General features: G+C 40.2%; 1 protein-coding gene across 6 annotated transcripts in view; it reads left to right on the plus strand.

Moving 5' to 3' along the window:
* rfx1a (regulatory factor X, 1a (influences HLA class II expression)) overlaps window positions 1-24754 on the plus strand; it is a 155926-nt gene that overhangs the window by 3955 nt on the left and 127217 nt on the right. For 5 of the 6 annotated variants that reach the window (XM_043694804.1, XM_043694803.1, XM_043694805.1 and 2 more), the window contains exon 2: window positions 15814-16148. In XM_043694804.1, the coding sequence (XP_043550739.1) occupies window positions 15814-16148 (335 nt within the window). Of the gene's footprint in view, window positions 1-15813; window positions 16149-24754 lie in introns of those variants that run through there. The other variant, XM_043694807.1, reaches the window with a different exon arrangement.

The raw sequence follows: 24754 nt of genomic DNA on the forward strand, positions 1-24754 counted from the left end.
CCACTGTTGGAATATTGCATGCAATTCTGGTCTCCTTCCTATCGGAAACATGTTGTGAAATTTGAAAGCGTTCAGAAAAGATTTACAAGGATGTTGCCAGGGTTGGAGGATTTAAGCTATAGGGAGAGACTGAACAGCTGGGGCTGTTTTTCCTGGAGCATCGGAGGCTGAGGGGTGACCTTATAGAGGTTTACAAAATTATGAGGGGCATGGATAGGATAAATAGACAAAGTCTTTTCCCTGGGGTTGGGGAGTCCATAGAGGGCATAGGTTTAGGGTGAGAGGGGAAAGATAGTAAAGAGACCTAAGGGGCAACTTTTTCACGCAGAGGGTGGTACATGTATGGAATGGGCTGCCAGAGGAAGCTGGAGGCTGGTACAATTGCAACATTTAAAAGGCACTTGGATGAATATATGAATAGGAAGGGTTTGGAGGGATATTGGCTGGATGCTGGCAGGTGGGACTAGATTGGGTTGGGATATCTGGTCGGCATGGACAGATTGGACCGAAGGGTCTGTTTCCATGCTGTACGTCTCTCTGACTCTAAAACCAATTCAATGATGTTACGATAAATCTCTGTGGGAGGCAGGACTTGAACAAAACATTGCAGGTCTCGAGGTGGAGATTATACCTTTGTGCCACAAGAGCTTCTTCACCAGTTTTCTAATATCCCACTTTTAAGCATGGTACTCACTTTGCCTCACCCCTAATCTAAATGTTTGTTCAAAATGTTTCAATTGTGTTATGGTATCTCCAAAGTCAATCTTCAGTGCTCTCAACTGCTGCATTTATTAAAGTTTTGGAAACAGGTTTGTTCTTTGGTTTTCTTGCTGGCTCAAACTAGGCAAAGTTAATAGCAGGATTCTGCTTTGCAGGAGATGTATAAGTTCAAAATTCAAACCAATCAGCTGAATTACCTAATGCCATAACTTTATTTTGGTACAGCATCCTCATTGTCCAAGGGTTTCCAAACTTACATTTCCAAACATCTATAAACTATGATATCACAATGAAGCAAGGTGGAGAGGCAGGTCCCAAGAACTATTCCACTGCATTTGCGCTATTGGTGTTATTAAGCATCACACTCTAGTCAACAGAAGTAACCAACCCTAAAAGTGCTACAAGTGCAACTACTAAAAATTAAAGCCTAGAAGAAACAGATAGAATATTTGGGAAGTTAGCTGCTGTATGGATCTCATTACTGACTAAGTGTTTGTTGTTGGCATCCTTCCATCCGCAAGAAATGATGGATGTGCAAGTAAACCATTTAGTTGTGGAGCCTTGATTTGGTATACTTTTGCTGATGGCTGTGATGGCCAATCCTTGAAATGCAATTTCTACTTAACCATATATTAAGATGCCATGTGACATCCTAGCCTGTTTACAGTGTTGTTGTCTCCTGCCAAACTGCTGCAGTTCACTGGTTGTGGTGGGGCATGTCAGCATGAAAGAGGCAGACCCATTTTTCTGTGAGCTACTGGCTCCCAGGTGTGATAGTTAATGTTTAGGGCAGTTATGTGAAGCTTGCAAGCATCCTTGAATCCCTGGGCATTCAACTTGCCAGCTGGCTATAGCGGCCTTACTGTGAAGAAGGTATTGAGGTATGCTGCTGTTTTTCATCCTGCAGATGTGCCTGATCCACTGAAACCACCTCGTTTTACTTGGAAGCTCTGCCTTTGAAAGGACTGCTACATTTGTAACTATATTGTGCCATGATATATCCATTATGCTTAAAGACTGACCTTTTGGATCAAGCAGATGATTTATAAAGTTTGTGTTCTCAGCACCTTGCTGTATGGTGGTGAAACACGGGTGATTTACAGACACCTGGAAAAGAAGCTCAAATGCAGCACATTTTGGATTATTCTGACCAATTTATAAACATAGAAGTCCTCTCAAAGACGGAGCTCCCAAGTGTGTAGCCTAAGTCTTTGAACCCTCTTAAAACTGCTAACTCACATGAATAGTGCTCCCCTGACCTTCAACTGCAAACTGGCTAGCATCAGAAACTTCCTTCCTATCCAACTATGGCTGGATTCTTTTGTATCCGAGTCTGTTGTGGTTTCTCCTTGCAGCCTCTTTCCTTGCCTGAGCTCAATCCTAACTCCAATTTTACATATTTTGGCACTTATTTTTCTCTATGTTCTTACCTTTTAAATATTTAAGAAGAAATTAAAATGTGGCCAGACATGGTGATAAATTTAAAGAAGATAAAGGATTGTAAGCTGGAATGATAGAAGAAGAAGAATGGAAGAAACAAATGTACATAGACAAGAGCAAGTATAAAGGCTGTACAGCATGTGTGAAAGTTGGAGGTAAAAATTTGGTAACAAAACAGCTCATGAGAGAATAACATAGATTGACACAGAGATTAACAAGTTGTGTCTAATTATCAGTATATGTTTGCTTTCAGTAACTCCCAGTTTTGCTATTTGGGAAAGTGCAGCAATGATCATAACACAGCATTTCATGTTTCATTACAAGTTACTGTTGTTCTATTTCTAGATCTGCCTACTCTTGTTACTTGCTTGTTTGTACATTCCTTCCCTGCTGCTAACTTTAGATATTTCTAATCTGGGCAAATAAAACAACTTAGAACAGTTGTATCAATTTATTAATATTAAAATATTATGTGAAATATTCAAACACAGAAACTAATCTGATGACATCAGGCTATCTTTTTATCTGTGTTAAACTGATTTCCAGTTAAACTGGCTTCACAGTCACTTACTAAAGGAGAATTTGTTGCAATTTAGCAGCCCAAACATGGACCAGATTAAAATTAGATTCCCTACAGTGTGGAAACAGGCCCTTCAGCCCAACAAGTCTACACTGACCCTCCAAAGAGGGACCCACCCCCTCTGACTAATGCACCTAACACTATGGACAATTTAGCATGGCCAATTCACCTGATCTGCACATCTTTGGATTGTGGGAGGAGGCCAGAGCTCCTGGAGGAAACCCACGTAGACACAGGGAGAATGTGCAAACCCCACACAGACAGTTGCCTGAGGCTGGAATCCGATCTGGGACCCTGGTGCTGTGAGGCAGCAGTGCTAACCACTGAGCCACCGTGCTGCCCAGGATTGGAATATGCAATCATTCACTGAGGCCTAAACCTTGTTATCATTTTCTGTAATTTGCTTCATTGCATAATGGACTAGTACTCCCCAAAGGAGACAATCAATTCTATGTTAACATAGTTCAAGGGTAGGACAATTAACAAGACGATGCTCTAAAATAAGTACCCGTGAAGAGGATGAGTTAGTATAATTGTCAGGTGTTGCAAATCAAAAGCAAAGTATTCATTCCTCAAGTCTGTTCCAGTATATTTCCCATATATGAAGCATCATGATTGAATGCTACTCTCTTCGTTGCCAACACATACTAATTTAAGCAGCTATATAGCTTTTTTTTTCTCTTAAATTATATCCCTCCTACAACTGTAATATTTTTTGGGGTAATTGGAAAAATCACAGAAAAATCTTACTGTGATTATTTCCCATCAGCTTTTCTTGCCTAAAATCTTAAAAGCATTATACTCATTGGCAAACTCATTGATATCCTGTTCGTTTATCCATTCAAGTGTAAGCACAAATAGTAAGAGTTTGGAAATTGTCTGATAGGAAGCATCCAGGAATGACATTTATCATATAGGTGCTATTTGCAAAGATTCAGCTTTAGTGTCTTGAACATGGAAACAGGCCCTTCGGCCCAACTCATCCATGCTGACCAGGTTTCCTAATCTGAACTAGTCCCATTTTCCTGCATTTGGCCTGTATCCGTCTCAACTTTTCCTATCCATGTATCTGTCCAAATGAATTTTAGAATGTTGTAATTGAACCCACCTCTATTCCTCTGGCAATAGTTCTATATACACCCTATCCGCTGTGTGAAAAAGTTGCCCGTTAGGTCATTTTAAAATCTTTTGCCTCTCACCTTAAACTTATGCCCTTTGGGTTTAGACTCCCTATTTCAGGGAAAAGATTGTGGCTATTTACCTTATCTATGCCCCTTGTGATTCTATAAATCTGTATAAGGTCACTCCACAGCCTCTTATCATCCAGGGAAAATAGCTCCAGCCTATTCAGCCACTCCTTATAAGTCAAACACTCCAGTCTCAGTAACATCCTTGCAGATCTTTTTTGCACCTTTTCCAGTTTAATAACATCCTTCCTATAGCAGGACAACTAGAATTGTATACAGCACTGGAAATGTGGCCTTACTTGTACAGCTGTAACGTGACATCCCACTCCTGGACTTAGTGCTCATCCAAGCATGCATGCCAAGCATGCATATCAAGCGTGCCAAATGCCCCCTTCATCACCCTGTCTCCCTGTGATGTCACTTTCAAGAAATTATGTACCTGCACCCGATGTTTCTCTGTTTGACAATACTTCCCATGGTCCTCTCATTAACTGTATAAGTCCTGCTCTGGTTCGTCTTACCAAAATACAATACCTCACATATATCTGAATTAAACTTCATCTGCTATTCCTCAGCCCACTGGCCCAGTTGATCAAGATTCCAATGTACTCTTAAATAACCTTTTTCGTTATCCATTATACCACCAATTCTGGTGAGATCTGCAAACTTACTAATCATGCTTCCTATATTCTCATCCAAATTGTTTATATAAATACCAAACAGCAGTGGACCCAACACCGATCCTTGTGGCACGCCACTAGTCACAGGTCTTCAGTCTGAACAACAACCCTTTACTACTATCCTCTGTCTCCTACTGTCAAGCCAATTTTGTATCCAGTTGGCTAGCTCTCCCTGGACCCCATGTGATCTAACCATACTAACTAGTCAACCACACAGAATCTTGTCGAAGGCCCTGCTAAAGTCCACATAGAAAACATCCACCACTTTGCCTTCATCTATCTTCTTAAGTCACCTCTTCAAAAATACCCAATCAATTTTGTGAGACACGTTTCTCCATGCACTTAACCACGTCCTTAATCAGTCCTTGTCTTTCTAAATGAATGTAGATTCTGTCTTTCAGAATTCCTTCAAACAACTTGACCACCACTGACATTAGATTGACAGGTCTGTAGTTTCCTGGCTTTTCCTTGCAGCTTTTCTTAAATAATGCACAACGTTAGCTCCCCTTCAATCTTCTGGCCACACACTTGTAGCTGTTGATGGGGCCCCACAATTTCTTCTCTCGCTTTCCACAATATCCTGCGCTCGATCAGGACCCAAGTTATTATCTACCTTTATGCATTTTAAGTCCTTCTGCACTTCCTCTTCTGTAATATGGGCACTTTTCAAGACATCACTATTTATTTCCTGAGTTCCCTAACTTCTATGTCTTTCTCCATGGTAAATATTTGATTCAAAATATTCATCTAAGTTCTCACCATGTCCTGTACACATAGACAGCCTTGGTGATCTTTAAGAGGCCCTATTTTCTCCCTAGTTACTCTTTTGCCCTTAATATTCTTGTAGAATCTCTTTGGATTCTCCTTTATCCTATCTGCCAAAGCTATCTCAAGTCCCCTTTGTGCCCTCTTGATTTCCCTCTTAAGTGTCCTCCTACACTCCCTTTACTCTTCAAGGGATTCACTTGATTCCAGCTGTCTATATCTGACATATGCTGCCTCCTTTTTTTCTTGATGAGAGCCTCAATATCTCTAGTCATCCAGTGTTCCCTGCTGGCTTTGTCCTTCACATGCTGGCCCTGAATTGTTATTATCTCACCTTTGAAAGCCTTCCACTTGCCAAACATCCCTTTACCTGTGAATGGCCGCTCCAATCAATTTTTGAAAGTTCCTGTTTAATAGCATCAAAATTGGTCTTGGCCAATTAACTTTGGCCAAGTTAACTTTAACTTTAACTTGTGGACTAGGCCTATCCTTTTCCATAGCAATTTTAACACTAATAGAATTATGGTCAGTAATCCCAAAGTGATCCCACACTAACACCTCAGTCACTTGCGCTGCCTTACTTCCAAACAGGAGGTCAAGTTTTGCCCCTTCTCTAATAGGGCCATCTACATATTGATTGAGAGTCTTCTTCAACACACTTTGAACAAATTCCTCCCCATCCAAGCTCTTCACACTATGGCAGATCTAGTCCATATTTGGAACATTAAAATCCCCTACTATTATAACCCTGTTATTCTTAACAACTGTGATCTCTCTACATATTTGATCCACAATTTCCTGCTGACTCTCGGGGTTCCTATTGGATGATCACTCAGGAATATCCTCCCTAAGTACTCCCGTGATGTTTTCCCTATCAAGAGTGCCAAACCTGCCTCCTCTCTTGCTTTCCCTTCTATCCTTCCTATAGCATTTATACTCTGGAGCCTTGAGCTGCTCGACCTGTCCCTCCCTCAGCCTGTTTCTGTAATAGCTATGATAGTCCAATCCCATGGCACATCCGTGCCCCGACTTCATCTGCCTTATCTGTCAGGCCTCTTGCATTGAAGTAAATGCAGTTTAGTTCATCAGTCTTCCCGTGTTCCCTTCCATGATCTTGCCTGCCTTGTCTGTTTAACATGCTCTCTTTAACTTCTGTACCAACCTCAACTTTCTCTCTTATATCAGTAATGCTTAGTGTCCTGACCCCTGCCAGACTACTTTAACCCCTCCCAAGTAGCTCCAGCAAATCTCCCTCCCAGGATATCGGTTCAGGTGGATCCAGAGATTGCTACTCTTGAGGTCCTGATTTTTAACCTCCTACCTAACTCCCTATATTCACTCTGCAGGACCTCATCCCTTTTTCTACCTAAGTCATTGGTACCAATGCATACAATGAGCTCTGGTTGCTCACACTGGGTCCTTACATTGTGCAGAGCAATTATACTGTTCCAAATGCAAGTGTCAAATCCCCAGATGTACATTCATGAAAGGCATGATTGCATAGGTTCCATTTCACTGGCATATACAGTGAGTGGACCTGTGAAGCTGCTTAGTCCCAAAGATGCTTTTTTGGAACATTAGCTTCAAATGTTCCAAATGTCTCGTCTGACTTAGACGTCTTAGATCAAACCTATGTTGGCGCTTAAACTTTTACCAAAGTTTCAACAGAAGTCACAGGATAGTAATAATAAATTTGGATCTTAGATAATCTTTCCATTGGAAAATAGCTAACGCAACTCCTTTATTCAAAGCAGCAAACTACAAACCTGTTAGCTTAACATATATTGTAGAGAAAATATTAAAAACTATCATTAGAGAAATTATAACAGGGCATTTGAATAAGTTCAAGGTAATCAAGCAGAGCCAGAATAGAAGTAGATTGCCTAAATGATGAGACATTACAGAGCTCTGAGTTGTGGTTAAATCTGGGTTCTAAGTGCATGAATTAGTATACAGGATCATAAAGAAATCAGGAAAGCTAATACGATATTATGGTTTATTATTAGTGGTGAGCTGTCTTCTTGAATCAGACAGGTTCTTAATCACCAAGGGGATGAAAGATTATCAAGAATGTAGATTTGAGGTTAAAATCAGATCAGCCATGATCTTATTGAATTGCAGAACAGGCTTAAAGGGGTGAGTGGCCTACACTTGTTCTTTGTTGGTATGACTGCATGTCCTTACACGGGCGTACTGAAATATTAGATATACTCATAAAATCTCTACAGTGTGGAAACAGGCCTTTCAGCCCAACAAGTCCACATCGACCCTCTGAAGAGTAACCCACCCAGACCCATTCCCTTACCCTATTATCTATATTTACTGCTAACTAATGCACCTAACCTACACATCCCTGAACACTGTGGGCAATTTAGCATGGCCAATTCACCTAATCTGAACATCTTTAGATCATGGGAGGAAACCAGAGCACCCAGAGGAAATCTACACAGACACTGTACAAAGTCTACGCAGACAGTCGCTTGGGGTTGGAATCAAACCTGGGTCCCTGGCACTATGAAGCAGCAGCGCTAACCACTAAGCCATTGTGCTGCTGGATATCCTAAGACACTTTACAGCCAACTAAGTACTTTGTTTTGAAACATAGCAGCCGATTTTAACATTTGGCGTTCCAAAATGCAGCACCTCACATTTAACAAAATTAACTTCCATTAACCACTCCTTGGCCCATTGGCCCATCTGATCACGATCCTGTTGTACTCTGAGGCAACCTTCTTCGCTGTCCACAACACTTCCGATTTTGGTGTCAACTGCAAACTTACTAATTATACCTCCTATGTTCACATCCAAATCATTTATAAAAATGATGAAAAGTAGTGAATCCAGCTCCGATCCTTGTGGCATACCACAGGCCTCCAGTCCAAAAAACAACCACCACCCTCTGTTTCCTATCTTCAAGCCAATTTTGTGTCCAATTGGCAAGCTCCCTCCGGATCCCATGTGATCTAACTTTGCTAAACCGACTACCATGAAGAACCTTGTTGAACGCCTTGCTGAAGTCAATATAGATCATATCCACTGCTCTGCCCTCATCAATCCTCTTCGTTACTTCTTCAAAAAACTCAATCAAATTAGTGAGACATGATTTCTCAAGCGCAAAGTCATGTTGACTATTGACAATCCTTGACTTTCCAAATACAGATAAATCCTGTCCCTCACGGTTCCCTCCAACAATTTGCGCACCACCAATGTCAGGGTCACTGGTCTATAATTCCCTGGCTTTTCCTTACCACCTTTCTTAAATATTGGCATCACATTATCCAACTTCCAGTCTTCCGGCACCTCACCTATGGCTATCGATGATACAAATATCTCAACAACAGGTCCAGCAATCACTTCCTTAGCTTCCCACAGAGTTCTAAGGTGCACCTGATCTGGTTCTGGGAATTTATCCACCTTTACAGGTTTGAAGATGTCCAGCATCACCTCCTCTCTAATATGGGCATTTTTCAAAATGTTGCTATTTATTTCTCCATGTTCTCTATTTTCCATATCCTTCTCCGCAGCAAACACTGATGCAAAATATTCATTTAGTATTTCCCCATCTCTTGCGGTTCCACACATAGGCAGCCTTGCTGATCTTTAAGGGGCCCTATTCTGTCCCTAGTTACCCTTTTGTCCTTAGTGTATTTATAAAACCCCTTTGGATTTTCCTTAATCTTAAAGTTAAAAATCACACAACACCAGGTTACAGTCCAATAGGTTTATTTGGAAGCACTAGCTTTTGGAGCGCTGCTCCTTCATCAGGTAACTGTGGAGCAGGACCATAAGACAGTGTCATGCAACTGAAATTATATATTGAACAATCCTAGATTGCGGTTTGTTCAATATATATTCCAATTGCATGATACTGTAATCTTTTCTATAAATGCTGTGTCTTAATGTCCTGCTTCACAGCTACCTGATGAAAGAACAGCACTCCGAAAGCTAGTGTTTCCAAATAAACCTCTTGGACTATAACCTGGTGTTGTGTGATTTTTAACTTTATCCACCCCAGTTCAGCACTGGCTCCTCCACATTATTTGCCAAAGCTGTCTCATATCCCTTTTTGCCCTCCTGATTTCTCTCTTAAGTATACTCCTACTGCCTTTATAATGTAAGGATTCACTCGGCCTCTGCTGTCTATATCTGACATACGCTTCCTTCATTTTCTTGACTAAAATCTCACTTTCTCTAGTCATACAGCATTCCCTACAAGTACCAGTCTTGCCTGAAGTAGCTGAGAGGAGATGAGGACTGTTCGATCATATGATAAATTTTGGTTTGAACTTAGTTTATCTGTTTGGGAACATGATTGGGTACCTCTGTGAACCTTCTTAGCACCTTCCTCCCTGAAGATTCCATTCCCTCTTTCCTTCCCTCCTTTCTTCTCTGTTGCTTAGTGTTGAAATTCTGTTCCTTCAACTTCAATAGTCAGCCAACCTCTTAATCTGGGTGGGAAGTGTAGACAAGACATGCTAAATAAGTTCTGCCATTAAATCCATTTTTCTGGGTTTCTGATTCAAGCTAGCTTCTTCCTCACCTTCAAGCAAATATTGAAGCCTATATTTTGAATGTAATTGATTATGGTATGCCTGATTCATATTGTTTAATGCAACTCAAAATATCCATATCATGTAAATACTTACTGTAAAAATGATTTCCTTTCAAATGATGGCTTATTATGCTATTCAGTAATGTTTCAGAGCTGTTTGTTTGATGTTTGTTTTGTATTAAGCATGGTACTCTGTTGTCTTTCGTACTCTGAATTGGAAATAAGAAAAACATTTTACAAGAACAGCTCTGTATACTTATGTGGCACCTTTAACTTCATAAAATGTCTCAAGATTTTATAGGAAAAGCATTGCTGCACTGAGCCACATAAGCTGATGTTAGGTCAGATGACCAAATGCTTGGTCAAGTAGGAGGTTTTAAGGAGTGTTTCAAAGGAGGAAAGTTAGGTAGAGAGGTGTAGGGAGCTAATTCCAGAACTCAGGGCCGACACAACTTAAGGTATGGTCGCCACTGATGGAGCAATTAAAATTGGGTATTATGCAGACACTGTTAAAATAGTACAGGCATTTTTCCTATTTCCAATGCATTTCTAAGGCTTTAAACATTTAAGTTAGCATCAGCAAACGTTCCATAAAATGGAAATTAATATAAATTACATTCCAACATTTCCAGTCCAACAAGAAAGGAGTCACTGCTTGACCTAGCTGTTGGGATTGGCATGGGCCAAGCAGCTCAAATGTTAATGGGTGAACATTTAGGGAATATTAATTATTGTTGTGGTTCTGTTCGCCAAGCTGGGAATTTGTGTTGCAGACGTTTCGTTCCCTCTCTAGGTGACATCCTCAGTGCTTGGGAGCCTCCTGTGAAGTGCTTCTGTGATGTTTCCTCCAGCATTTGTAGTGATTTGAATCTGCCGCTTCCGGTTGTCAGTTCCAGCTGTCCGTTGCAGTGGTCGGTATATTGGGTCCAGGTCGATGTGCTTATTGATTGAATCTGTGGATGAGTGCCATGCCTCTAGGAATTCCCTGGCTGTTCTCTGTTTGGCTTGTCTTATAGTAGTAGTGTTGTCCCAGTCGAATTCATGTTGCTTGTCATCTTCGTGTGTGGCTACTAAGGATAGCTGGTCGTGTCGTTTCGTGGCTAGTTGGTGTTCATGGATGTGGATCGTTAGCTGTCTTCCTGTTTGTCCTATGTAGTGTTTTGTGCAGTCCTTGCATGGGATTTTGTACACTACATTGGTTTTGCTCATGCTGGGTATCGGGTCCTTCGTTCTGGTGAATTGTTGTCTGAGAGTGGCTGTTGATAATCATTACCATAATATAGAAAATGACTTTGATCAATCCACATTAAGAATAATCAACTGGTGAGTCGTGGACTTTGATGGGGCAAGAACAAAGCTGGGCCAAATCGACTGGCACTTAAGGTTGGCAGGAAAAACAGTCGCTGAACAATGGATTAGCTTAGGCAGAGTCAAGGTGTATGCCCTCAAAGCAAAAGGTAGAACAAACAAATCCATAGCTGTCTGGATAACAGAAGATATAAAGCTTTGTTAAAGAAGAAAATTGTGCTTGTTCCAAGCATCAGGCAGTAGGTACAGTTGAGAACCAAACTTGAACACAGGCAGTTAAGAAGGGGGGTGAAAATGCAAGTGAGAAGCAAAGAGAGACTACTAAAAATAGACTGGCAGCTAGCATAAAAGGCAATCCCAAAGTCTTATATAAGTGCATCAATAAGTAAAGGATGATTAAGGAGGACGAGGGCTGTTTAGAGAGCAGAAAGTGATTTACACTTCCCGTCAAGAGGCATGACTGAGATGTTAAATTAATGCTTGCATCTGTCTTTACCAACAAGCAATTCTGCCCAGACCATGGTGACAGAGGGAAACCTGATCACAAGAAGGGTTTTAAATTGATAAGGAGGACTATTGAAAGAGCTGTTGGTACTTAGAGTTGATGAGAGACTGGTACTGGGTGAGGTGCGTCAAAGGATGTTGAAGGAAGTGAGTGGAAATTGCAGAGGTGCTCATACTTTCTTTCAATATTCCTTGAATTCAGGGTTGTCATAGAGATTTGGAGAATGGCAAACATTATGGCCTTGTGCAAAACAGGTTGTGAAGATCAGCCAGCAGCTGCAGACCTATCAGTTTAACTTTTGTGGTCTGAAATCTTCTAGAACAGATATTTGGGATAGGATTAAGTCACATAAAAAATTGTGCATTGATTCAGAAAAGTTAGCATGGATTTATTAAGGGTTTATCATATCTGACTAAATTGTAGGAGATTTTAAAGACGTAACAGAGGGTTGTGAATAGATGGCTGTTGATGAGGTGTACATACTCTTCCAAAAGACATTTGATATATAATGCCACAGAGACTTTTGAGGAAAGTTATCGGTCATAGAATAAAAGGGACAGTAGCAACATGGATATAAAATTGGCTGAGGGATAGGCAACAGTATTAAGGAGTATTTTTCAGCTTGAAAGAAGGTTTGTAGTGGAACTCATCAGGGGTTGGTATTGGGATCATTGATAAATATAAATGATCTAGATATTGGTGTGCAAGGGACAATTTCAAAGTGGTGGATGACACAAAAGTAAGGAGGACACTATAGAACTTTGACAGGGTATGACACTTTGGTACAGTGGGTGGATAGGTCGTGGATGAAATTCAGTGTGGAGAAGTGATGTCTTTTGAGATTCTCTCCAGCAAGGGGAAACAACTGTCAAGTCCCCTCAGAATCTTGTATGTTTCAATAAGGTTGCCTCTCAATGTTCTATATGGGCCCAAAATACTCAATCATTCCTCATAAGACAGCTCTTCCAAACATGATATCAGTCTAGTGAACCTTCTCTGGACTGCCTTCAATATCAGTATACCTTTCCTTAGTTAAGGGGCTTTTGACAGTATTCCAGCTTTGTTCTGACCAGTGTATTGTGTAGTTTTAGCAAAGCCACTACTTATGTGCTCCATTCCTTTTGAAATAAAGGTCAGCATTCTATTTGCCTTCCCTATTCCCCAATGAACTTGAATGCTAGCTTTTTGAGATTGATGGATGAAGACTTTATCCAGTTAAATAATATTCAGCCCCTTTATTCTTCATAACCTCATATTTCTCCACAATATATTCCATCTGCCAAGTCTTTGCTCACTGAACATTGTTGATGAATGGTAAGTTGTTAGCTGTGATCAACAATTACAGTAAACAGATAGAAGCTTCCTTCATTCTGTGGCAGGCTGACAAAGACAAGTATCGTAACAACGAAACCATGTGCTTATATGCCTTACTGTGATAAATGTCCTGAGATACTTTACAGAAGTATTGTATGGTCCTGTATTCTGATCAGGTTATGGTCCAGAGCATTAGAGACCAGATGTGCAACCTGAGATGCTACTCCGGGCTCCACTGAAGTCCCGACACGCTGACCTCTGTGGGAATTGCCTGAAAAACTTGAACTTCTGACAGAAATCCTCTCGATCACTCAGACTGCTCACCTTGACTTTCCTTCGATATTCCAAATGCAACCTCCAACCACCTGACTAATCCTGTCCACTATCTGACCTGATGATTCCCCCACTACTTTTCTAATAATGATCCAATCCATCTTGACTCAACTTGACCAGGATAACCCTCTTGTCTATTGGATGAATAATCCTAATTACTAACGACTTTGTCATAGGAGATTGTCTGCACTTGCTCGCCATGTGTAGCTAGGTAGTCACTGTCCTGTTTAGGCTAGGGATCTACAGGTTTGGTAGAAAGAGAAACCGTTTACTTGTATAATGAGGAATAGGCTCTTGTTTTAAATAAGGAACAGTTTATTGCATATTTGCAACTAAATACAAATTACTCTGTGATGATTGGTCACAGAAGACCTGAGGAAATCCTGGAAGGGGGTATTATTCTTTCATAATCCTATGCTGTCCTCCCACCAGTTTCCTATTACAATATCATAATCTTAAGGCATTCTCTTGTATAAGTCCCTTGTATATGTCCCTATTTGTCTCTATTATTATACTTTAGTGTATATAAGATCATTTAGCACTACCTCATCTCTAACCAAGCCTCTGACTTCACAAATTGAGGTGATCTGGATATTTCAGTATTTTCCCAGAGTGCATTCTCTTTGAACCTGGAGGATTGGTAGATCTTGAGTTTGAAAATTGTTTACTTTGATTCTGTTCTTGACAGTGTGAGTTCTGAAAGTCACAACAGATCGGAGGATCTTTAATGTCTTGGGTGTCCTTCACGAAGAACATCTTCTTGTTGAAACAGACAATTTCCTCTTTATAGTGTTGTGGATCTCTGAATCAGGCAATTCCTTCATTACTATATCCTGGATCACTGGACATTGGTCATCCCTTCCCACTGGTGGCTTCTATGGTGGTGTATGTACCATATCTTCTGTCTCTTTCAGGAAACTTTTATTCTTGGTCTGAATTCTTTTGAGTGTTGTTAGCAGTGAAAAATATTTCTGTCATTACAGTAACAGGTTTCCACCTTGCTTCAGTATGCCAACATAGTTAATATCAATGGATTCTGTCTGCTGTATGGGTTCCACCATGGTCCAGGAAGCCCTGTGCAATCATCTACTAGTTGTCCTATGACCAGTTCACAACAGGCTGTTCTAACAGCTGTAGATCTAGGGAGGTGTGTGACCACATTGTTGATTAAATTGAGTCATATGTGAGGGAAACACTGAAAAATAAAGAATAAAGAATGAAAAATAACCTGTAAGTTAAATCATGTCTGCTGGTTGGATGTTGGGCCATAATTGTAAGTATTTTGCTTATTTTGCAAAAATAAGTATTGGCCCTTGCCAAAATGAGCCCCATTATGAATTCACATGTAACCTCCACGTGAAATATCTATATTAATCATTGAGCAGATGTTTTGTTTAAAGAGTTTCATTTTGGGTTTGTTATTGCAATATGAAGGTCGTGATTTGGGTACAATGATGGTAGAAGGTATACTTGTGTTGCCTCTGGATAATGTTTGCAGAGATCAACTGTACCTTTTATGTTCTTACTTGAGCCAGCAGCAAGGCTAGATGAGTGTGATTACAGCTACAGCATTGAATTATAGACTTTTTCTGCTTGGCGTGTTTTGCTCCTTATCCATGAATTAGTATACTCTTTTAAAGGTTTATTGATTTACTACAGCATTGTATGGTGAAACACTAAAGTGGGGCACCTCAGAATAATATGACATAGGGTTCAGTTACTTGCTCTATCATTTTCAGACTCATCATTGCTGTGAGTATTTTATTATTTGCAGGCATGGAGGGAAATTAATAGGAAGTCATCTCTAGGCTGCTCTAGGCCTGCTGAAGGGTAGTTGAAATGTCATTGAAGCAAATCACCCACTTGCTCTTTCACAGACAGGTTGTGCAGCTGGGAGAACGCAAAGAAGATAAAAAGGCAAAAATCAGAGATTAACATACTCTTTAAAAAATATATATACTCTTTCCAAGCCTTCACCAATTTCTGTCCCAATAGTTCCCAACTACTGGCAAAGTGACTATATTCTCTTTCTGATGTGAGAACAGGAATTCTTTCTCAGTTTCTTTAATTGGCTGATAAGAGTTTGAAATCTGCAGAACGAGACGAGTTTAACAAATTTTGCCTATGACTAATTTGGGGTCATTCTTTCTAACCAAAGAATGTGCCAATTGGAGATTGTGTTTGTTGATTGTTAACTTAATGCTGCCGTTTTTAGCTGGATTGCGCAGCTTTGAACCAACTGTGTCATGCATAGGTGGGTTAAAGTACATGTGCCAGTTTGCATTTTATTTATGACATGGTTTGCACAACATAGCTATTGCTATTGTTAAATGTAATGCATAATGGTAGCTAAAATTAGTTGATAGAAGCCAATTACATTTTGTGATTATTGTAAATTATCCACTGATTTTCTTATTTTGTTTTCTTAGTGGACAAAGTGGAGAGTGGCATTTAACAGTACCACCTGCAGAGGTTGGTATGGCAACACAGGCCTATGTTACAGAACTCCCACCAGCTCAACAACAGCCTCAACAGCAGCAGCAACAGTCGCAGTCGCAACAGCAGCAACAACCAACTCAACAACAGTATGTCACAGACTTGCAGACTGCTACACAACCATCACAGCAACAACAACAGCAACAACCACCATCATCCCAAAAACAATATGTCAGTGAACTGCAGGTATCGCAGCAGCAACAACAGCCTCCTGCTCAGTTGTCACCAGTATCAGCACCACAGCAGTACATTGTGGTTACAGTTTCAGGTGGGTACAGCATACATTCTGTACAGGTAAAGAAAAATATCATGTCTATGTCCTTATCATTGCGGTCTCAGGTTGTATAACTGTCCTGTTTTAAGGCTACAAATTATACACTATGATATACCCTTGAGAAGGCTTGAAGGCATAATCTGACAATTGAGGGTTATGGTTGGCAAAAACTTTATGTCAGATCTGTGAGACCAGTTAAGATAAGTCCTAGTAATGTTGCCTTGTGACTGCTGCACAGTCATGCGCAATGTAAAACATACAGCACACTGCAAAAACAAGGCTGACAAGCAACTATTCCCTTGAAGACATATTTAGCTACGTAGCAATCTTAAAGGGGCCATGCCATACAAAACCTAGGGACCCCAAATGAAAAAGGGAACATTGACTCATGGTGCAACAGATTTTTTTTAACCAGTAGTGCATTTCATTACTTATAGGATTTTAAGGTGTAGGAGATTGTAGCCACATCATAGTAGCTGTGTCTGACAGGGGGAAGAGATTCTTTTGCCTGAACACAGTTTAGCATTGGAAAGCATGACCAGCAACTTGAATAAAAAAGACGTGGTGAGATTTTGTGCATTGGTCTATATCATTCAGGGATTGTTGAGTGTTTTGTGGTTATTGAGAGAATATTGTATTCTTATCTCTTCCATCAACTTAAAAATAAATAATTTTTTAAAACAAATTGTATTTAATGAACAATGTTAGCAATTTGGAGGTGAAAGTGAATTAAGGATGCAACTGATATAATTAGAAAATAAAATGATTAGGCAGCTAGCAGCCAGTACTTTTTAAAAAATGAGTTGTTGAAGATAGCTGGGAATGTTATGGTAGCAAAACTCCTGCTTGAAGCATAGTGTGGAAACCATTGTACTGTGTTTGACAGATATTTTAGTTTTACAGCTAATAGGCAGGTGAAAAATATATTGCTTTTATTGTTGGTTGCATAAGCATTTGGATGTTCTCTCCAATATTATTACTTTAGTTCCAGGTTTCTCAATAGGAGTTTTGATCACCTAATTTCCTAAGTTGAGAAAGTTTACATGTCATTTAATATAAAATGGCATTTCACTAAATGTGAAGTTGCAGCTATTGAAACAATTGATTTTTTAAAATATGCTGTTCAATAGTTTTAAGTATGAACTATCAAGTATGGCATACTTGAGTGCATTGCTAGTAAAATTGCCTCAGTTCAGAATCTATTTTGCTCTTCTTTATTCTTGTTGCTCATTCTTTCTTCCATCAGAGCCTGATAATAAATTGTTTTGCAAAATCCTTTTGATTCTGCCTTGGAGCTGAATGTCTTCACTCCATTTCCAACTGGAAATGGAGTGAAGACATTCAAAATTTAAATTGCCATATATTGTAAGCGTATCTTGGAAATCTGACCTTTATTGTCCTGCAGAGGAGAGCTTACAGAATTGTATTAAAGGAAAACACATGTCTTTTTTATTTGCTCGGATTTAGTTTTATTTTTTTAAAAATCCAATTTCCTGACTTTGACAGAATTTTGCTGGGTTGAGCATTCCCTTTTACCATGCAACAAACTACACTAGCAAGCGCAACCTTGTTTGCCCTGGAGCTGCTTCTTTGATTAGTATCTGCAGCTACGAAATGGTCTGAGAGCTAATTTAGAGTTGCTGTATTCTTGTGATATTTAACTGAATGTACAGCAGCCGTTGTCCTACAAATTAACATTTATTGGACAGTTCAGAAATATTTCTGAAATATTATTGGACTGAACAAAAAAAGGAAGCATGATTAATTTTTCTGGTCAATGTTCCAAATAATTGCAAAATATTGGTTCAAAGGAACATATTGCAAATAAGAAAATGTATTGTTTAGTATGTATTTACTGGTATGAATTCACTTCATTGTAACTTGAACAAGCAGAGCACTTGTATTTAAATATTGCTTTGAAGTAATGTATTTAATGACTGCAATGAACTGTAGTGAAGGCAAGGTCACATGGCTATGTCACGGCAGCTATATGCAATATATAAATGTGTTTCTCCAAACATCCCCATTTCCATTAAAAAAAATGTCTACGATCACTATTATTTGCAATCACAAGTCAACCAAGATACCCAATGTGCTTAGTAGCCATCAATGATTTTATTATTTGTTGACAAAACTGGACATTAATTCTTTCAGTCCCACTTTCATCTGTCTCTGCACATGCATTTGACATGTGTGCAAGTTGTCAGTTTGTATTTGTTCGTTCCTGGGGTAATATTCCTCTCCAGAGAAGTATTTTTCCCATGGCAAGTGCTTGATCAAAGCAAACTGCTTGTCATTCACACTCAATAACTTTGCTGGATTTGATGACTTCCAGATCACATTGAGCTGTTGTTACTACCTTGTTTGATTTGAAAATTGCTGCTTTTTTTTGGTGCTAAAATACCACTACACGCTGTTAGGTGGGAGTTGCATAGAGGTTCACAGTCTGATAACAAATGAGGCAACAACTTCAGCATTCAGTGGCACATGTAGGGTTACCAGTCTAAGCTTTAAACTTGCTTCGTTTGAGATATGTGGATTTTGCTTGATGTTGTAGAGTCATAGAGATATCCAGCATGGAAACAGACCCTTCGGTCCAAGTTGTCCATGTAGACCAGATATCCTAAATCTAATTTGGCCTATATCCCTCTAAACCCTTCTTATGCATATACCCATCCAGATGTCTTTTAAATGTTATGATTTGGAGATCTTTTAAATGTTGTAATTGTACCATCCTCTATCACTTCTTCTGGCAGCTCTTTCCATACACTCATCACCCTCTGCATGAAAAAATTGTCCCTTAGGTCCCTTTTAAATCTTTCCCTTCTTACCTTAAACTTGTGCCCTCTAGTTTTGGACTCCCCTAACTTCAGTTAAAAAACCTTTTCTATTCACCTTATTCATGCCCCTCATGATTTTGTAAACCTTTATAAGGTCAACCCTCAGCCTCCGATGCTCCACGGAAAATAATCCCAGTCTATTCAGCCTCTCCCTATAGCTCAAATTCTTCAACCCTGCAATATCCTTGTAATTTTTTTCTGAACCCTTTCAAGTTTCACAACATTCTTCTGTAGCAGGGAGACCAGAATTGCATGCAGTATTTCAATAGTGGCCTAACCAATGTCTTCTTTGAACAGGATGCTTTTAAAATATCTACAATCATGTGGGAGGTAAGGGTTATCACTAGTATCCCTGCAGGCTTCTCCTGTGAGTCGTGCACCCAACTCCAGCTCCTCACAGACCACATTAGGGAATTGGAGCTAGAGCTGGACAAACTTCAGATCATTCGGGAGGCTGAAGGGGTAATAGAGAGGAATAATAGGGAGGTAGTCACACCTAATGATAAAGGTAGTTGGGTGACCGTCAGGAGAGGGAAAGGGAATAGGCTGCAAGGATCCTCTGCATCTGTTTCCCCCAATAATAAGTATAGTACTTTGGATACTGTTGGGGGAGGAAGCGACCTACCAAGGGAAGGTCACACTGGCCAGGTCTCTGGCACTGAGGAGAAGGGGGAAGAATAGGAGAGTGATAGTGATAGGTGATTCAATGGTTAGAGGAGCAGACAGGAGATTTTGTGGTCGCAATCAAAGTTCCTGGATGGTATGTTGCCTCCCAGATGTCAGGGTCAGGGATATCTTGGATCGAGTCTGCTGGATTCTTAAGAGGGAGGGTGAGCAGCCAGAAGTTGTGGTATACATCAGTACCAGTGACATAGCTAGGAAAAGGGATGAGGACCTGAAAAGTGAGTATAGAGAATTAGGTTAGAAGTTAAAAGGCAGGATGAGCAGAGTAGTAATCTCAGGATTGCTAGTGCCACGGGCTAGTGAGGTTAGGAACAGAGAGCACATGCAGTTGAACACATGGCTGCAGAGCTAGTGGAGGAGGGAGGGCTTCAGATATGTGCATTATTGGGATACCTTTTGGGGAAGGTGGGAATGTACAGTTGCACCTGAACTGGAGGGACACTAATTTCCTGGGCACAGGTCTACAAGAGCTCTTTGGGAGGGTTTAAACTGGTTTGGTAGGGGGATGGAAAGTGGATCTACGGATCAGAGGATGAGGCAGCTGGTGACAAGCAGATATAGCATGCAAAGAGTCTGTGAGGAAGGATAGACAGTTGATAAGGCAAAGTTGCAGTCAGTATGATGGGTTGATGTTTGTCTATTTTAATTCGAAGTGTCAGGGATAAGGGTGATGAACTTATAGCATGGATCAGTACTTGGAGCTACGATGTTGTCGCCATTACAGAGACTTGGATATCACATTGGCAGGAATGGTTGTTGGATGGTCTGGGGTTCAGATGTTTCAGAAGGAATCAGGGAGGAGGTAAAAGAGGTGGGAGAGTGGCATTGCTAATCAGGGATAGTATCACAGATGCAAAAAGGGAAGTTGTTGAGGAGGGCTTGTCTACTGAGTCATTATGGGTGGAAGTCAGAAACCGAAGAGGAGAAGTCACTTTATTGGGAGTTTTCTATAGATCCCCCAGTAGCAACAGAGGCCTGGAGGAGCAGATTGGGAGGCAGATTTTAGAAAGGTGCAGAAATAATAGGGTTGTTGTCATGGGTAATTTCAACTTCCTTAATATTGATTGGAACCTCCTTAGCGCAAATAGTTTGGATGGAGCAGATTTTGTCAGGTGTGTCCAGGAAAGATTCTTGACTCAGTGTGTAGATAGACCGACTAGAGGGGAAGCCATATTGCATTTGGTGCTTGGCAAAGAACCAGGTCAGGTGTCAGATCCTCGCTGGGAGAGCATTTTGGTGAGAGTGATCACAACTCCCTGAACTTTACTATAGTCATGGAGAGGGATATGAGCAGATGGTATGGTAAAGTATTCAACTGGGGCAGGGAGAATTACAATGCTGTGGAGCATAAATTGGGAACAGATGTTCTATGGGAAATGCACAACAGAAATGTGGAGGTTGTTTGGAGAGCACCAAGACGTTTTACACTTATGTAAGAAACAAGAGGATGGCCAGAGTGAGGGTCGGGCTGATCAGAGATAGTGGAGGGAACTTGTGCCTGGAGTTGGAGGAGATAGGGGAGGTCCTTAATGAATACTTTGCTTCAGTATTCACTGGTGGGAGGGACCTTGTCGTTTGTGAGGACGGTGTGAAACAGGCTGATATGCTTGAGCATATCAACCTGCATGCTTGAGCAGGTTGATGTTATGAAGGAGGATGTGCTGGAAATTTTGAAAAACATGAGGATAGATAAGTCCGCTGGCCCAGATGGGATATGTCCAAGGTTTCCACGGTAAGCGAGGGAAGAGATTGCTGCATCTTTGGTAATGATCTTTGCATCCTTACTGTCCACTGGAATAGTACCAGATGATTGGAGGGTGGTAAATGTTATTCCCTAGTTCAGGAGAGAGAGAATAGGGATAACCCTGGGAATTACAGACAAGTCAGTCTTCCGTCGATTGTGGATAAATTGGTGTGGATTTTGAGAGGATTTATGATCATTTGGAAATGCATAGTTTGATTAGAGATAGTCAGCATGGCTTTGTGAGGGGCAGGTCATGCCTCACAAGCTTTTTTGAATTCTTTGAGGATGTGACAAAGCATATTGATGAAGGTAGAGCAGTGGAGGTGGTGTACATGGATTTTAGCAAGGCATTTGTTAAGGTTCCACATGGTAGGCTCATTTATAAATTAAGGAGACATGGAATACAGGAAAATTTGGTTGTATGAATACTGAAGTGGCTGGCCCATAGAAGATAGAGGATGGTAGTAGAAGGAAATTATTCAGCCTGGAGCTTAGTGACAAGTGGTGTTCCGCAGGAGTCTATTCTGGGACCTCTGCTCTTTGTGATTTTTATAAATGACTTGGATGAGGAAATGGAAGAGTGGGTTAGTAAGTTTGCCAATGACATAAAGTTTGGTGGAGTTGTGGGTAGTGTGGAGGGCTGTTGTAGCTTGCAATAGGACATTGACAGCATGCAGAGCTGGACTGAGAAGTGATAGATGGAGTTCAACCTGAAAAAGTGTAAAGCTATTCATTTTGGTAAGTTGAATTGAATTTGAATGCAGATTTCAGGGTTAAAGGCAGGATTTTTGGCAGTGTGGAGGAACGGGCGATCTTGGGATCCACATCTACAGATCCCTCAAAGTTGCCACCCAGTTGATAGGGTTGTTAAGAATACATATGGTGTGTTGGCTTTCATTAGCAGGGGGATTGAGTTTAAGAACCACAAGGTTATGCTGCAGCTCTATAGAGTCCTGGTTAGATCACACTTGGAATATTGCATTCAGTTCTGGTTGCCTCATTGTAGGAAGGACAGTTTTACAACAATTAATAGTGGTTGGAGAAAAGCAACTGTTTTGGCAGCATCTCTGAAGAAATTATGATGTGAATATTTTGAGTCCAGTGGCCCCTCTTCAAAATTTGGTTGAATTCAAAATGTTAACCCTGCTTTCTCTCCACAGATGCTACCAGACCTGCTGAGTTTCTCCAGCAATTTTGCCTTTTGTTTCTGATCTCCAGCATTTGCAATTCTTTGTTTTAGTCAATAATTGTTTCCTGGTTGCCATTACTGAGACAAACTTTCACATCTAGATCTTTTTATTAGTCGTACATAAATTCCACAGCAGCTGTGATGGGATTTGAATTTTTGTTCCCAGAAGACCTAGATCTCTGGGTGATAATATCACTAGATCACAATCTTCCCTTTAGTGATAATTTTGTCCTGAATACTTGTCAGTTGTCTGGATCATCAGCTCTTAATTCATCTCATTGCATTGGGTTATATACCTAACTTGTCCTCTTGGGATGAGTATCATTCCATCATATAGTTTGAACCTTGCCCTGGAGGATTTCATTTTTGTGTCATCATCTTGAATCACTTCATTAAAGCGTGTAAAGTTTATGATGTTGCAAGAAGTGTCTATCTAATACTTGATGTTCACTTTATGCTATCCTTCTGCAGTCATCATTCAAACAGTTATAAATCATTTATCATCTTTAAACATGATGATGATGATTCATCAGCTGACATCTGTCCAGCAGTATAGTTTGCGGCACTCTTTCCCCATTAGTTGTAACAGGATTGCTACTCTTATTTGCTGTGCTTTTATTCAATTCTGTAGCTGTTTCATAGTTTTGCACTCAGAGTCGAAAAGAATTCCAATATTGTCTTATCTCCTTTCATTTCCATAGCAGCATGGTTGGAAAATTTGCAGCCATTCTGATTTTCATAGCACTACAAAGTCGCAGGCTACGATTTTAATTATTCCTTGGTGCTTTTGTTTTATAGTAGCTAACTCATACAACTTTGAAAATTCACTCAATCTCAGGTTCACACTTTAGACATCATGATTCATATAATGCATTTATTGGCTGCCACAAACTGAAGTGAAATCTTGTTACAGCAGAGGTTGAAGTGATTTAACTACAGCAAGCTAGCCAGCATACTGTGTACTTATGCATTTCTGTGAAAAACAACTGTTGTCTAGATATTGATCAAAGAAATAATAAATGCATATTTTCACTTTATGTACACCCTGACAACTACTGCAAATCGGGCAGAAGAACTTGTGATGTTAATTTCCTGTGCCACTGTTATCTCTGCAAGATAACAGTGTCACTTCTTTTAGTTCATTTCTTTTATCACTTCTTCAGTAGTTGAGGTGGTCTCTGTTTCTTCATTACTACTTTGTCTTTCAAATAAAAGCACTCAAATATTGGTTCTGATTCAGTTTTCAAGTAGATTATAGTGGGGAGATGGTGGTGTTGTAGTCACGTCACTGGGCTAGTAATCCAAAGGGCCAGACTAATGCTCTGAGCTATAGTTTCGAATCCCACACGGCAATTGTGAAATTTGAATTGAGACTGGTCTAATTGCTTTAAAAAAAAAATCATTAGTGTTCCTTTGGGGTGGCATTGGTGCTCAGTGGTTAGTGCTGCTGCCTCATAGTGCCAGGGGCCGGGTTTGATTTTACCCCCTGGCAACTGTCTGTATGGAGTTTGTACCTTCTCCCTGTATCTGCTTGGGTTCCCTGTGGGTGCTCCGGTTTTCTCCCACAATCCAAAGATGTGCAGGTGAGGGTGGCCATGCAAAATTGCATAGAGTGTCCAGGGATGTGCAGGCGAGGTGGAATAACCCTGGGAAATGCAGGGTTTCAGGGATCAGGTAGGGAGCTAGGTCAAGGTAGACCTAGTTTTGAGGCTTGGTGTGGACTCGAGCGAAATGGCTTGCTTCCACACTGTAGGGATTTTATAATTATTTGGAGTATGCTGTTTTATATAACTTTCTCAATTCAGGCTCTGCTTGTTACATTTCTGTGAAAAAAGGTGGGCTAAAAAGCCCCAGTCTCTTTTTCCTTCATCCTTTTTATTTACATTTTTGAAAATTGTAGCTGATAATGGAATTTCCAAGACATATCCTTCTTTCATAATGACTTCTGTTCCCATTTAATTTTATGTACCTGAGAACTAGTCATAACACAGGAAACAATTTTTCTGTTGTAACATTTAGTTTCTTTTACTTCCACTTGTTCATCTCCCTCAGAAAGACCAAAATGTTTGAACAAATCTGTTTATTTCCAGATAAAATCAATTTCTTCTATTTAGATTCGTTTCACTACTTCAATTTTAACTTC

Source organism: Chiloscyllium plagiosum, chromosome 8 (assembly GCF_004010195.1).
Source record: "Chiloscyllium plagiosum isolate BGI_BamShark_2017 chromosome 8, ASM401019v2, whole genome shotgun sequence".
NCBI lineage: Eukaryota > Metazoa > Chordata > Chondrichthyes > Orectolobiformes > Hemiscylliidae > Chiloscyllium > Chiloscyllium plagiosum.